Below are 16,436 nucleotides of genomic sequence, written 5' to 3' on the forward strand. Positions count from 1 at the left end.
AATTATTTGAAAACACACGTCTAATGAACACAGACCTAAAGATCAGTGACATGTTAGAAGGTTGTTTAAAATTTACACATCCATCTATCTGTTTTCATGACATTGAATTATACAAAAAGAAACAAATTGTAAAATTGTAGATTTGCATTAATTTCAAAAATTAAAAATACATTAAATTTGATGTATTCACTATATGTATACACTACATAGTGATGTATACACTAGTTATTTTGAAATCTACTTCTTTCCATTCACAGTAAGTTAGATAATTATCTTGCTAACATGCTAGTTAACTAGATACAACTCAAGTTTAGTTCAGGTTGGTTCTTTATGCTTCATACACTCTGACTTCAGGTACTGATCATCAAGAAATCAAAATAATTAAGAATAATACAAAACCTGCTGATCAGGCAGAAAGTGCTGAAATTCTCTGATCTCATGTCAACTTCAAAAAGTCTCCAGCTGTTTGTGCAGAGCTGCATGTGTTTGATGATTCATGATGATTACACTGAAATAACCAGTAGATAAGTGTCTTTCCAGTTATTTACCATGAATTCATTTCTATCTCCCACTTTCATAATATTATTTATTTATTTATTCCTTCTTCAGTCGTGATCTCACGGCTGTGCTGCACAACAAACCAAGGTCAGTAAACTTCTCTACTGATTCTGTAAAGATGTTTAAACATCAAGTTGCTGATTTTACCCAGCAGCTCCTTAACTTACACTTGTACAGTGTTTTTTGATAAATAGATGAAGGTGATTGAAGTTAACACTCGTTCAGATTGAGTCTGTGTTGAAGAACGACCATATTTACCAAGAAACTGATTTTACTTTACAGAGTTCTTTATCTCCTGGAGACACAGACTTCTCCAAAACCACCTTTCATCAACTGCATATTAATGAACAGATTAATTAACCTACAACATCATCAATTAGTGTAAAAACGATTCTATTGAAACGTGAATACTGCTGAGTGATTAGTGAGCTGTTCACAACTTTTCTGTGTAGGTGATAAAATACTTGATATTTGTTTCATCTACATTCTCTGGTGTGAACGAGAGACTGTGAGTAACTTAGAAACAGAAGTTTTTACTTTCAGAATCCAAATTTGACAGAAAGTTCAGGAAAAGAAGACAGAAATACAAATCGACTTCATTCTTGATATAATGTAATGTGGAAATGTGAATGTCACTCTAACAACTAGTTGATGCTTCAAAACTAATTTGTACAATTTTTACCTCTGCATGAATCTTTCTCCAGTTCATCTGACTGTGAGTCCCAACAGATCTCAGCTGTTTGAAGATGAGTCTGTGTCTCTGAGCTGTGAGGAGGACGACAGCTCTGCTGGATGGACACTGAGGAGGAACACAACCAAACGACAGATGACTCAGTGTGGAGATGGTTGGAGAGAACAGCTGGTTTGTCTTGTAACATCAGCTACATCAACTCATTGGACAGTGGAGTTTACTGGTGTGAGTCCAGAGAGGGATCAACCAGTAGCATCATCAACATCACTGTCTCTGGTAAGATCAGACTGTGGAGTTAGTGTTGATGAGTCTGTGTGGAAATGGATGAAATGCTGTAGTTTGTCTCTGTGTTGAGGTGGATCAGTGATCCTGCAGAGTCCTGTCCTCCCTGTGATGGAGGGACATGATGTCACTCTGCACTGTCAAACAAAGAGCCCTCCCTCCAAGCTCCCAGCTGATTTCTATAAAGATGGCTCCCTCATCAGGACTGAGCCTACAGGTCACATGACCATCCACCATGTTACCAAGTCTGATGAAGGCCTCTACAAGTGTCACATCAGCAGTCATGGAGAGTCTCCACCCAGCTGGATCTCTGTCACAGGTCAGGAGGGGAAAAAAAACTTTAACTTAAATTCTTTGTTTCTTTATAAATTAAGTCTCCAGTCATTATTCATTATGTGACAATGATTTAATATTTTATATATATATGTTTTTTTTTTTATATGTTATTGGTTCATTTTAGGAAAAACAACTACAACACCTCCACCTACCACCACCTCTACTGCCTACGGACCTTCCTTTACTGCTCCTCTCGTCACAGTGTCTCTTACATGTTCTGTTGTCTTTGTTCTGCTTCTACTGATTTTACTGATTCTACTGGTGAGACGATGTGTTAGGAAGAAATCTAAAGGTGAGATACAGACTTTCTACAGTTAGATTGATTCTGTTTAACATACGTCCTCCCATGTTACAGTATTCTCTTAATTACATTTTACTGTTTCTTTCAAATTTACAAAAACTACAAGTTACACATTTCATCTGCAATTTGAGTTGGTTCATTTTGGTTTGTTCCAGCTGGTGAAGTAAAAGTTAAAGAAGATGACATCACATACGGTGAAGTCAAAATATTAAATAAAAAAAGTCACCAACAACAAACAACCAGGGAAAGCAGAGGTAAGTGTTCATTTGTACTTCTGCTTTGATTTTTTTTTTTTTTTTGTGTATTGCAGCTCAATACTACTACTACTACTACTACTACTAACACTACTACTAATACTACTACTAACACTACTACTACTACTACTACTACTACTACTACTACTACTACAAATACTAGTAAGACTACTAATATAACTAATATTGATAACAACAATGCTGTGAGACACTGAAGCCCGTCTCAGTTTTAATCAGACAGAAACAACACGTTACACCAGTCTTCAGATCTCTGCACTGACTTCCTGTAGCTGCTGCATCAGGTTCAGGTCCTGACTCTCACCTGTAAAGTGATCAAGTCCACAGCACCAGTCCACCTGAACTCAGTCATCCAGGTCAACAATCCCTCTCTATCATCATCACGTCTTGTGGTTCTCTCACCTCAAAAGATCCCTGACAAAACTTTTCAGTTCTTTGGTTCCACGATGATTGAACAAACTACCCACCTCTACACACTCAGCTACGTCACTCTTAACTTTCAAAAACATGCTGAAAACACAACTCTTGAAAAATAAAATCTTATAACCTGTTCATCTAAAACAGCTGTCTCTAGAGCACCTTAAAGTTTGTCTCCCTGGATTTGATATTTTTTGCTTTGTACCTTACTTATAAGTCACTTTAGATAAAAGCTTCTAACTAAATGTAAATGTAAGGTCCTGGGTTCAAATCCATGTGTCAGGTGATGAACCATCTGCTGCTTTGTGTTGTTTGCTTCTCACTCTGGTCTTTGTCAAACTAAATCTAGTATTTTAGTAGCATTTGTAAACCACAGCAATTTTTAGAATTAAAAACAGTTCTAACATTTGCAGTAAAAAGTACTATTATCAACTATCTGCAGTGATGTCTTCTGTATTTTATTTTACAGACACTGATCCAGATATTGTCTACTCAGGTGTGAGAACAGAAGACGTCAGTTATGGACAAATAGTCATCAGACCAAACAGGAGCAGAGGAGCAGCTGCAGGTCCAGCTACATTCACTGTTTCCTTATGCTAAGCTAAGCTAAGTTAAACTACACTAACCACGTCCTGTATCCAACTCTGTACTTTACACAGAGACACTCTAGAAACTGAGAGATATGTTAGAGGGAAGCTGAATAAAGAGGCGTCACTAACAGTGGAAGACTTTTGTCTGATTAAATAAATAACAGGACAGAAACAACATAAGGACACTGAGCTCAACAATAAGAGGTCACGATCAGACGTGTAGCTCAGAGATCATGTCGTCAGACGCTGATTAACAAACGTGTGACTTTGTGTGTTTGTGTTCAGACTTTTGTCCAGAACCAGAGGTCGTCTACTCTTCACTGAAGTCGAGCTTCACACCTTCACAACAGTTCAAACACTGACGTCCACCTGCTGATCTGGAACTGGTTCCAACACCTTAAATTCTTTTATTTCATTTTTAGACATGGATCATTTTTTGTATAACCCACTTATACAGTTTTCAGTGATTCCACATTAACTTTACTTTTTATTTATATTTTATTCACTTGTTTCTCTGAAGCATCAATAAACTTTGGTCTAAATGTAGCAGCTGTTTTTCTCGTGTGGTTCTGTGGTTTATACAAAGGTGTTAAAATGGAAACTTTGACTTGTTCTTGTTTGTTTGTGGTAACAGATCCACACCTCTCTACTGTGCACAAACATTCACAAACCATAACCACAGACTATTAACAGCACCGACATCATTTAGTGTTAAACTGAACAGGAAACATATTCTGAGTGTCTGTGTTTGTTTAACCCTCCGGTCGTGTTCGTCTCCTGCCCCTTACTTTAGTGTTCCCGGTCAAAATTGACCGGTCTGTTTTAACTGCTCTTAAATTAGCACAAAAAACATTTTATCAGCACCAAATTTTTAGTCAACATTCTTTAGATCTGAACAATGTCTCAAATTAGTGTTTAACATGAATTTATATAATTAGACATAAAATAACTGCAGTGAAAATAAAAATAGGCAACGAAAATGTATTAAAAATGATCATGTAATGTAAAAAATAAATGGAAAACCAAAGAACAAACTCAACAAACATGCTCATCAGGATGACATTTCTATTCTTCTTGCGAACATATGGCACAAATGAGTGTGTCAGTCAGTCATGTCATTTAAAGCTAATTTTGATGAGTCCCTCTCTTCTTCTGGTCGATACCAGTGCAGGGAGAAGTTCAGGCTTGTTCTTCCTCACTGTCCCTACCATGATGAGCTTTCCTTTCAGCAGCTCCTGACCAAGAGCACATGATGTATAGAAGTTGTCACATGTTATATTTTGCCCTCTGAGACCGGTTGTCGTGTCCAGCACAACACGCATGCCCTGGTTTTTTTCGGCCCTTCCAGTACTGGGTTTCCCCATGTGTACCTGCATATTCCAGGCAGAGCTGCTCCAGATCTTTATTCCATATGTCTCCAGTTTGCTTGGAATGCGCACCTTGAAGGAACAGGAACCTCTGAAAGGAACCAGGCACTCCTCATGAAACTGTTGTAAAGACATAATATAGGCCGGCCAGACTCTGTATCCCACAAACGTCTTGTAGCCTCATTGTTTGAGCGATACACTGCTAAAATCAACAGACCTCTGTATGCTTGGAGGTCTAGCAGGTCCATTTCCCTCCAGGTGTCCCTAAACACATGGTTCCCCTTCAGGGTAGTTTTCTCTAGTATAATTCCCTCAATGCACAATGGTAAAAAGAGTTGGAAGCTGGACTTGATGTCATCCACACGAGATGCCTCATAACGTGTTGGCCCTAGCATCATATTTATGATGTTTTCCACTCTTGCTTTACTTCCTCATATAGTCTGTGTGACGATATGGTACATTGTTTCTTCAGGTAGTTGGTTCACGTGAGAGGATCGACACATAAGCATGGGAAAGAGTAATTGTGGTCCCCTCATGTCAAAATGATTGAGAGTTAGAGAATCTTCTGTGTGATGATAAATATTTAATATTATTAATTAATATTATCTTGTAATTGTATTCATTCTATTAATCTTTTTTTTATATTACCAACGCAGTACAGCAGAACTGTAACGAGGAGGACACTGTTGATATCAGTAATTTGAATATTTCATTTTTATTTTGTTAATCAATTTACCATAAAGTAACTCAGCAGATTAATATTTAGTCAGTTATAATCGTTTTAAACATTGGTTCAGTGGTAGGACGTGTCTTCTCCCTCTAAATTACTTTATAACATACAGAACACAGCAGTAGGAACTGTGTGAACTGTGGATGTTGTGACTCATCATCAGCTGGTCTTCTTCTCTTGTCCTGCACTGATTAAACAGCTTCTTCTGCCCCCTGCTGGACACAGAGAGAGTTACTCTGACTGAAGTAGTGACTGTGGTGAATGTTGGACACAAATATATTCATCTTCACCAACGTTGGTGAAGTCTGCTCTGTGTGGTCTGAACGTCCAGTGAAATAAATGAGCAACATGTTGGTCTCAGTTCTGCAGTAGTTTGTCTGAGTGCGTTTGATTAAAACAAATTATTCAATTCATTGGCCTGGTCCACAGTCCCCACAGTCTCCTGGCTGCTGGACTTGTAGCCAGTGATGGTCCTCATACCCCTCCAAACCTCCCTGGTGTTGTTCTGTTGAAGGCGTTGTTCCAGTTTCCTCCTGTACGTCTCCTTCCCCTCCCTGATCCTGACAGACAGCAGTCTCTGGACCCTCCTTGCTCCCTCCCTGTCTCCTGATCTGAATGCCTTCTTTTTGTCAATAATAAATAGGTTCAGCTGAGGTCCCAGATTAAACCGCTGTGATAAAATATATCAGTGAATGTGTCTGTGAGTATTTTGTAGGAGACAGTTTAGCTGCATGTGAAGGTTTTAGTAGAATGAAAAAAATAAAAAATATATTATTTTAATCCAGACCTTTTCAGGGACTAATGGTGCTCTGTTCATTATGTTTATTAGATGTTTGACTAAATATGTGAGATCCAATGTAACAGATAATAATTATGTATGTATGTATGAAAGAAATACAGTAACATGTCATAAACCTACTACACTGATACCGTATGTAGCTCTCTCCACAACAACACAGACACAGGTCGGTTCTTTATAACGGGCGTTTATTTCTTCTCTTCCTCTTGTTTCTTTGTCCAACTTTAACACCGTGAGAACTGCATTTTGAACAGCACACAGTACATTAGCAATTAGCCATTTACATGACACCTAGCATGTTCGAACAACAAATAAAGACACTTTAAACACATGAAACAAAGTCCATAAACAAATACCTTGTTGGCCGCTTGTCATGAAAAGAGTTCTTAAGTCTTTGAGTCTCTTAAATGTCCGTCCCCGGCTTCAGTGGTAGACAACTTAAACTTGAAGTACAACACAGCAGAGTCCCGATGGAGCCATCTGCTCACCTGCAGTCCACGTGGTGAGATGCTCACCTGCAGTCCACGTGGTGAGATGCTCACCTGCAGTCCACGTGGTGAGATGCTCACCTGCAGTCCACGTGGTGAGATGCTCACCTGCAGTCCACGTGGTGAGATGCTCACCTGCAGTCCACGTGGTGAGATGCTCACCTGCAGTCCACGTGGTGAGATGCTCACCTGCAGTCCACGTGGTGAGATGTTCACCTGCAGTCCACGTGGTGAGATGCTCACCTGCAGTCCACGTGGTGAGATGTTCCACGTGGTGAGATGCTCACCTGCAGTCCACGTGGTGAGATGCTCACCTGCAGTCCACGTGGTGAGATGTTCACCTGCAGTCCACGTGGTGAGATGTTCACCTGCAGTCCACGTGGTGAGATGCTCACCTGCAGTCCACGTGGTGAGATGTTCACCTGCAGTCCACGTGGTGAGATGTTCACCTGCAGTCCACGTGGTGAGATGTCCCACGTGGTGAGATGCTCACCTGCAGTCCACGTGGTGAGATGTTCAACTGCAGTCCACGCGGTGAGATGCTCACCTGCAGTCCACGTGGTGAGATGCTCACCTGCAGTCCACGCGGTGAGATGCTCACCTGCAGTCCACGCGGTGAGATGCTCACCTGCAGTCCACGCGGTGAGATGCTCACCTGCAGTCCACGCGGTGAGATGCTCACCTGCAGTCCACGCGGTGAGATGTTCCACGTGGTGAGATGTTCCACGTGGTGAGATGCTCACCTGCAGTCCACGTGGTGAGATGTTCCACGTGGTGAGATGTTCCACGTGGTGAGATGTTCCACGTGGTGAGATGTTCCACGTGGTGAGATGCTCACCTGCAGTCCACGCGGTGAGATGCTCACCTGCAGTCCACGCGGTGAGATGTTCCACGCGGTGAGATGCTCACCTGCAGTCCACGCGGTGAGATGTTCCACGTGGTGAGATGTTCCACGTGGTGAGATGCTCACCTGCAGTCCACGCGGTGAGATGCTCACCTGCAGTCCACGTGGTGAGATGTTCCACGTGGTGAGATGTTCCACGTGGTGAGATGCTCACCTGCAGTCCACGTGGTGAGATGCTCACCTGCAGTCCACATGGTGAGATGCTCACCTGCAGTCCATGTGGTGAGATGTTCCACGTGGTGAGATGCTCACCTGCAGTCCATGTGGTGAGATGCTCACCTGCCTACTCCCGCTGCATCTCCAAAGTCCCGCGAGACACATCACCCCATGATAATGTCCCCTAATCACGCCAGAGCAAGTGCTCGGCACACACAAGTACCACATTACAGCGAACAACACACTGTGACATCAACATTTCAACACAACTATTTTCATTTAACCATTAAAACAAAAGCAAACAATCTGCACCACACAATAAACTCAACACCATAAACCAACACAGAGGCACTTACACCGTATCTACATTCACACTGTAGAGTGGGTACGAGGCAGACCCTGGTTCACTGGCTCTGAGGTTCTGACTGTTCATTTTAACAGTGTGTTTGTGTGATTGGAGTCAAAGTCCAGGTTTATTGTTTCACTTTATGACTTTTTACTGCTTCTCCCAGTGCATGCTGGGAGTGGAGGACGCTCAAAGTGTCTGCGTTTCAGGGTGAGTATGTTTTCTGTCTCTTTCTGTTGTTGGTTCTCTCTCCTGTGTGGAAACCTGTAGTCTGACTGTCAGACAGATGCTCAGTTATCAAAGTGTTCAGTCTGAATCTAGAAACAACAACGGTGTCGTCGTTTAGTCTGAACACTGTCGATAAAGTCGGTGTTGTCGTTGAACCAGGTGATTCAGGAAACCTTTGTCCAGGTGGAACCGCTGGTTAATCCCGACAACGGTGGTTTAGTCCAAAGTCCCTCAGTTTATTAGAGAGAACTCTGAGACACAGACAGTGAATGATTTCTATGGAGCTGTGATGATTCTGTTCATTATTGATCAATCTGATGATTCTTTTCCTGCTTCATCCATCAACTGTTTGTTCTGTTCAGAACCAGAATCAAGTGAGAAACTGTCAAATCTTCATGTGTAAAGTAACTAGTAACTGTACCTGCTGGCAATTTCAAAATGTCCTAAATGTAGTTTAAAGGACAGAAAATGGAGAAAAGTAGAAAGAGAGCACATCTAATCCAAGCGGGGTTCAGAAGCAGGACTAAATACATGTGTGATTTCAAACCAGAGATTGTCTGAACACTGAAATCAAACCAGTGTTCATCAGAAAAACACTGATGTGAACAGGAGCCGAGGTTTCTCCACACAGAGAATGACAATCCCAGCTCCAATGAAGGGATCACATGATGAAAAGTAACACTGTTGTTTCACTGGACTCAGAACTGAGGTCTGCAGTTGGACCTCTGGAGAAACAAAGTGATGACAGCGTTTTTCATTCAGTCCAGTTTCTTCTAATTCATGTTGAATATGTTTGATAAAGATTTGATTGAGTCCGTTGTTGAGTTTTGAACTGTGTCTGTTTTAGATTCCCCTGTTTGTAACTTCCGGGACTTTTAGGCTGCTCCAGTACTGCAGTACAATACTTAGTGTACTTTACTAGAGTATTTCTATTTTCTTCTCCACTACATGACAGATGGAGATATTCTACTTTTTATTTCACTACATATCTCTTCAGTTACAGTTACTTTTAGAATTAATTAATTAATTTTAAAGACAAACCAAAAAAAAAAATAATAATCAAACATTATATATAGAATATAAGTGTTACATATTAAACAACTGAAGTAATTAGTACATTAAACAGAATTTGAATTAGAATAGACTTTATTGTCATTGCACATGGGGAGTACAACCAAACTGTGGGTGCTCTTCTCAACAACAGTGAGCTGAAATATAATACAGTAGAATAGTAGTAGAATAACAGTATAACAATAGAACGACTACCACCTATCAGGTGGCCCAGTGGAATTGCACAGTGTATCTTGGTGGGATGATCCAGGGAAAGAAGCCATTTGTTGGTGGTTTGAGACTTTGTTGACCTGAGGTGACGTCCAGACAGCAACATTTCAATCTCCTGTGATGGCTAAGGCAACAAGACCTGGATGTATCGTCCAGGGAGGGAAGAGGGCAGCCGGTGATTGTTTGAGCTGTATTTACACCTGACAGTGTGTCAGTGTGCTCTCCACAGAGCCGTGATAGAAAACCAGCAGAAGCTTTTTGACCGAGAAATTTTCCTGAGGATCCACAGGAAATACAGCCGCTGCTGAGCTTTCTTCATTAAGGCTTTTATGTTAGGAGCAAGGAGAGGTCGGCCGAGAGATGGGTTCCCAGAGATCTGATGGTGGAGACAGTTTCCACACATTCTCAGTTGAAAAGGAGGGAGTGTTGCCCTGTCTGTGTCTCCTGAGTCTATAATGTGTTTTTTATGGACATCCAGTGTAAGGTTGGTCTGTTAGTAGACAGGTTCTCTACCTCCACCTTGTATAATGCCTGGAACTGAGTCGCACTGTCACAAACCTAGGAACGGACTCCATTGCCAGAGACCACACCACACAAGAATATAAGATAAATAAAAGGTTTATTAATAATAATCATTATAATGTCAATAATAATGGAGGATGCACAGGAGTCAGCAACCGAACAGAGCTGTTGCCAGGTGAGTATGGTGGTCTAGGAGAGGAGACAGAGTTAGGGTCGAGTCTTCGGCTGGATCTTGCATAATGTTACGTAAAGAATACTAACTGAAGTCTTGGTGAGTGGTGGTCGAGTCTCAGGGAGGAGTGAACCAGATAGGAGATTGGGAGGCAGACAATCAGGCAGGCGAAAGCTGGGATCGTGACATCAACCAGCGTGGTATAATCAGGGAACGTGATGATAGTATTGGTTGCTGGGATGGAGTGCAGTCCTAGGTATACAGGGCGTACAGAAGGGGGCTCAGCACACCAGTACTGGGTGTGAGCATGGTGGAGAGGTGGGGGATGGAACTGGAACGGTTTAATCCAAATGCAGGTGGGAGAGGGGACCTACAGGTTGAACAGGATGATTGTATTGAACGCAGAGCGGCGGTCAAAGGAGGTTGGGTTTTTAGTTGTTTTTTTTTTTATTATTTTACTTTGTCTCTTGATGACACGTCTAAAAGCAGAGGTGTTGTTTCCACATCAACAGATTTGTAGTTTTTAATAGCCCTAACCCTAGCTAAAAATAGGTGATATGATGTGACATGTTGAACCTTATTTGTCTCTTTTAAGTGACCTCTGGTTTGTTTCACAGATGGAGACGTCTGTAAAGGAGGAGCTACTGCACATGTTGGAGGATTTGGGAGAAGAGGAACTGAAAGATTTCCAGTGGTATCTGCAGAATGCAAAGTTACCAGATGGTTTACAGAACATCAAAAAGTCCAAACTGGAGAAAGCAGACGGACCAGACACAGTAGATTTAATGGTCAAGATGTACAGTGGTAAAGTTCTGGAGGTGAAGGAGGTGATTTTACAGAAAATGAAGCGTAATAAAGGTCAGTCACAGGAAGGTAAGATATGAAACAACTGGAACATCACGTAGACACAACAGGCTCCGTGTGATTTTAACACATAAACCCGTATTTAACTCTCAGGCTCCATCGGTTTAACCTTGATAAACCTTCTGTTTCTTTGACATTCTGTGTCATTTATTCTTTAAAACATGCAGGTACCATGAAAACAGAAGGTCCAACAGTGTATAGAAGACAAAATAAGATGAACCATCAGTCTGTGTTGAGTTGTTCTGACTGTTGTAGGTTTTCTTAGAGGTCGTCAATAAGACAGAAACTTGTAGAAGGAAATCCAGCTAAAGACCGATCAAAGATCAAAATACTCTTAAATTATCTGGTTAACCAATCCACTGCCATCTCTACTAAACATTTCCATGTCTCCACTGATCTGTCATTAGGACCAAGTGGACCTTTCCACTCATTAATAATAAACCTTAAATTACACCTAAGTCTGACAGTGTTTATTAAATTATTAATTTTTATCAATTAAGTTGGTGATAAACCATCTTAAATGAGGTTTGATTGTACGGTAAGTTGAAAAATTACAAGTGGAAGAAGAAATCACTGTGAGAGTGTCTGTTGTGACCAGGTCATAACGTTACATCTTATTATTGGTTCTTCATCCAGATACTGTTGATATTACGGATGTCAGGTCTAAACTTAAATCTAAGCTGAAGAAGAAGTTCCAGTGTGTGTTTGAGGGGATCGCGAAAGCAGGACGAAAAACCCTTCTGAACCAGATCTACACAGAGCTCTACATCACAGAGGGAGGGACTGGAGAGGTCAATGATGAACATGAGGTCAGACAGATTGAAACAGCATCCAGGAAACCAGACAGACCAGAAAAAACCATCAGACAAGAAGACATCTTTAAAGGCTCACCTGGAAGAGAGGAACCAATCAGAACAGTGATGACAAAGGGAGTGGCTGGCATTGGGAAAACAGTCTTAACACAGAAGTTCACTCTGGACTGGGCTGAAGACAAAGCCAACCAGGACATACAGTTCACATTTCCATTGACTTTCAGAGAGCTGAATGTGCTGAAAGAGAAAAAGTTCAGCTTGGTGGAACTTGTTCATCACTTCTTTACTGAAACCAAAGAAGCAGGAATCTGCAGGTTTGAAGAGTTCCAGGTTGTGTTCATCTTGGACGGTCTGGATGAGTGTCGACTTCCTCTGGACTTCCACAACAATCAGATCCTGACTGATGTTACAGAGTCCACCTCAGTGGATGTGCTGCTGACAAACCTGATCAGGGGGAACCTGCTTCCCTCTGCTCGCCTCTGGATAACCACACGACCTGCAGCAGCCAATCAGATCCCTCCTGAGTGTGTTAACATGGTGACAGAGGTCAGAGGGTTCACTGACCCACAGAAGGAGGAGTACTTCAGGAAGAGGTTCAGAGATGAGGAGCAGGCCAGAAGAATCATCTCCCACATCAAGACATCACGAAGCCTCCACATCATGTGTCACATCCCAGTCTTCTGCTGGATCACTGCTACAGTTCTGGAGGATGTGTTGAAAACCAGAGAGGGAGGAGAGCTGCCCAAGACCCTGACTGAGATGTACATCCACTTCCTGGTGGTTCAGACCAAACTGAAGAACATCAAGTATGATGGAGGAGCTGAGACAGATCCACACTGGAGTCCAGAGAGCAGGAAGATGATGGAGTCTCTGGGAAAACTGGCTTTTGAGCAGCTGCAGAAAGGAAACCTGATCTTCTATGAATCCGACCTGACAGAGTGTGGCATCGATATCAGAGCAGCCTCAGTGTACTCAGGAGTGTTCACACAGATCTTTAAAGAGGAGAGAGGACTGTACCAGGACAAGGTGTTCTGCTTCGTCCATCTGAGTGTTCAGGAGTTTCTGGCTGCTCTTCATGTCCATCTGACCTTCATCAACTCTGGAGTCAATCTGCTGTCTGAACAACAGTCAACTTTTCTGTGGTCCAAACTGTTCAGACCTGAAGTAAAACTTCTCCACCAGAGTGCTGTGGACAAGGCCATACAGAGTCCAAATGGAAACTTGGACTTGTTTCTCCGCTTTCTCCTCGGTCTTTCACTGGAGACCAATCAGACTCTCCTACGAGGTCTGCAGACAGAGACAGGAAGTAACTCACAAAACAGTCAGGAAACAATAAAGTACATCAAGCAGAAAATCAGAGAGACTCCCTCAGCAGAGAAAAGCCTCAACCTGTTCCACTGCCTGAATGAACTGAATGATCGTTCTCTAGTGGAGGAGATCCAACAGTACCTGGACTCAGGAAGTGTCTCCACAGATGAACTGTCTCCTGCTCAGTGGTCAGCTCTGCTCTTCATGTTGGTGTCATCGGGAAAAGATCTGGACGTGTTTGATCCATTTAAATACTCTTCAAACTTTTCAGAGGAGGATCTTCTGTTTGTGTTGGGAGTCGTCAAAGTCTCCAAGAAAGTTGTGTAAGTGTAAAGATAGTGGAATTTATTCATCATTAAATCCACAGCTACTGTATTTTAACAACAGAACAGAACTTATATATTACAACAAATGTAATTATATCTTGACATAAATGTTTTCATGTTATACATCACTGTTTTTCAGACTGAGTGGCTGTAACCTCTCAGAGAGAAGCTGTGAAGCTCTGTCCTCAGTTCTCAGCTCCCAGTCCTCTAGTCTGAGAGAACTGGACCTGAGTAACAACAATCTGCAGGATTCAGGAGTGAAGCTTCTGTCTGCTGGACTGGAGAATCCACACTGTAAACTGGAAACTCTCGGGTCAGGTCAAGTTTTGTACATTTTTAAAAATGTCCAGATATTTAAAATGAAAGCAGATTAAACTTTCTAATGTCACAAATTTTGAGTTTGCTGAAAATTCTCATCAGTGTTTTTACTATATATATTTTGCTTACTTTTTACACCATCACTCTGTATGTTTAATGATTGTGTTCAATAAGACATAAAAGTATGTAGCACTGTATGTAGCTAAAATCCCTTAAAATACACATAGGAGTATGTGGTGTTGGTTTGTACAAATACCACCTTCACCAAGTCTCCTGTGTGTTGTTGTGTGTCTGCAGACTGTCAGGCTGTCTGATCACAGAGGAAGGCTGTGCTTCTCTGGCCTCAGCTCTGAGCTCCAACCCCTCCCATCTGAGAGAGCTGGACCTGAGCTACAATCATCCAGGAGACTCAGGAGTGAAGCTGCTGTCTGCTGGACTGGATGATCCAAACTGGAGACTGGACACTCTCAGGTATGGAGATGCCTGCTGCAGCCACAGACAATGTCTGATAATTAATAATAAATCAATGTTATTAAGTATTATATAATTAATTAATCAATTCAATTATAAATTAACTGATGATGCAGAAGTTGAGGACGTCAGATGTAACTGTCAGTAAATGTCCTCTATTCCTCTGTGGTACCTATTTATTCCACTAGGTGGTGCCTCTGTTTGTTTAGAATCTCAACAAACAGATGAATAAAACAAACACACCTCTTTGTCATGAAAGATAGAAAAATGTGTCGGCATCAGTTTGTGTCTCACTGTGGAGTCGTGTTGATGAACACTGCAGCAGAAAGTAGTTTAGTGCTGGAAACATTTCCTCTGAGCTGATGACAAATCTTCACTGAAGCACTTTACATTCAGCAAAGAAAAGAGGGGAGCTCCTGTAATTCTGACTTCAGTGTCTCATTCTGACTTTGGGAACAAATCTCCTCATGATGAAATCAGGTGTTACATTAGATTCTGTGAACTGAGCAGGAAATTCAGCTTTACTGCCACTACCAGTGTTGATAGATGTCAGGAGAGAAACCAGCAACCAGGTCTATGAGAACAAGCCCAAAAGAAGCGACTGGGCTCTAAAAGCCAAGAGAAAAAACCCAACACAGTCAGCCTTATCCACCTTCTAGGTAGAGTTTTTATCCCCAGAATGACAGTGAATGAATATTACAACTATATATACAACTAAGAACTCCAATTCCTTAGTTGTTTGCTGAATGTCCATCCCTACATACAAGCCTCCATTAGAACAGAACCAGAACACACTGTGTGTATGAGAGCCATGTAATGTCCATGTGTGCATGCTGAAAGAGAATGTGCTGCTCTGACCCCCCTCCTCCTTTCAGGGTGGAGCCTGGTGGAGTCCGATGGTTGAGACCAGGTCTGAGGAAGTGTAAGTGTGTTTTTAATGAGACTGATGAAAACAAAGCAGCAACATTCAACCATCTTCAAACTGTCACATCACTCCTTCAAATCCCTGATGTCATGAGTCCTCATCAAACTGATGATAGATTAATAACTGCAGCTGGATTGTGTCTTGTTCTCTCATCAGATTTCTGTCAACTCACCATCGACACAAACACAGTGAACAGAGAACTACGACCGTCTGACAACAACAGGAAGGTGACACATGTGGAGGAGGATCAGTCATATCCTGATCATCCAGACAGATTTGACCAGTGTCTTCAGCTGCTGTGTAGTAATGGACTGACTGGTCGCTGTTACTGGGAGGTCGAGTGGAGCGGAGTGGTCGATATATCAGTGAGTTACAGAGGAATCAGAAGGAGAGGAGACAGTTATGACTGTGTGTTTGGATGGAACGATCAGTCCTGGAGTCTGAGATGCTCTGATGATGGTCGTTACTCTGTTCTTCACAATAACAGAAAAACATCCATCTCCTCCTCTGTCTCTAACAGAGTATCAGTGTATGTGGACTGTCCTGCTGGGACTCTGTCCTTCTACAGAGTCTCCTCTGACAAACTGATCCACCTCCACACCTTCAACACCACATTCACTGGACCTCTTTATCCTGGGTTTGGGTTCGTACTCTGGAGATCTGGTTCCTCAGTGTCTCTGTGTTCAGTGTAGTACTGAGAGTGTCGTCCTGTCAGAGAAACGTTGTCTCTGTTGAACAGATAGTTCAGTCTGTACATGTCTGTACACAGACACATACACACGCTGTAACAAGCTGGTGTAATATCCAGCTACAGTCTCTGTAGTCGGACCTAAAAACATTGAGTTCTTTTGTCTCATTCACAGTTTTCTGTGTTTCATTGTGTAAATCCACATCTCCTGTTGTAACAAATTTATTTATAAACAGTTTATTCCGTTTTACATTGTAATGAACAGAATGACAAACTGTCACAGC

General features: G+C 41.8%; 2 protein-coding genes and 1 long non-coding RNA gene across 4 annotated transcripts in view; all 3 read left to right on the top strand.

Moving 5' to 3' along the window:
- Window positions 1–16,436, top strand: part of LOC113155740 (butyrophilin subfamily 2 member A1-like) — a 121,479-nt gene that overhangs the window by 7,572 nt on the left and 97,471 nt on the right. The gene's annotated exons all lie outside the window — the stretch shown is intronic.
- Window positions 1,792–3,804, top strand: LOC113168408. 2 transcript variants are annotated; one of them, XR_004463519.1, is made up of 3 exons: window positions 1,792–1,850; window positions 1,992–2,159; window positions 3,733–3,804. It is a non-coding gene; the product is annotated as an uncharacterized LOC113168408 (long non-coding RNA). The 2 variants fall into 2 exon arrangements; XR_004463518.1 differs by lacking the exon at window positions 3,733–3,804 and adding an exon at window positions 2,324–2,459.
- On the top strand, window positions 11,230–16,349 carry LOC113168673 (NLR family CARD domain-containing protein 3-like). Its single transcript, XM_033326719.1, has 7 exons — window positions 11,230–11,313; window positions 11,941–13,747; window positions 13,890–14,063; window positions 14,366–14,539; window positions 15,415–15,461; window positions 15,621–16,101; window positions 16,328–16,349. Exons 1-7 carry the CDS (start codon window positions 11,235–11,237, stop codon window positions 16,347–16,349), a joined length of 2,784 nt encoding a protein of 927 aa, XP_033182610.1. The 5' UTR covers window positions 11,230–11,234.

Source organism: Anabas testudineus, chromosome 18, assembly GCF_900324465.2.
Source record: "Anabas testudineus chromosome 18, fAnaTes1.2, whole genome shotgun sequence".
NCBI classification, from domain to species: Eukaryota; Metazoa; Chordata; class Actinopteri; order Anabantiformes; family Anabantidae; genus Anabas; species Anabas testudineus.

What these genes read in the sequence shown, in the direction of transcription:
- LOC113168673 (XM_033326719.1), top strand. Translation starts at nt 11,235, where the DNA reads ATGTACAGTGGTAAAGTTCTGGAGGTGAAGGAGGTGATTTTACAGAAA. An exon ending in AAAGTCTCCAAGAAAGTTGT is followed by an intron (nt 13,748 to 13,889) that starts GTAAGTGTAAAG and finishes ACTGTTTTTCAG; the next exon opens with ACTGAGTGGCTGTAACCTCT. An exon ending in TGGAGACTGGACACTCTCAG is followed by an intron (nt 14,540 to 15,414) that starts GTATGGAGATGC and finishes TCCTCCTTTCAG; the next exon opens with GGTGGAGCCTGGTGGAGTCC.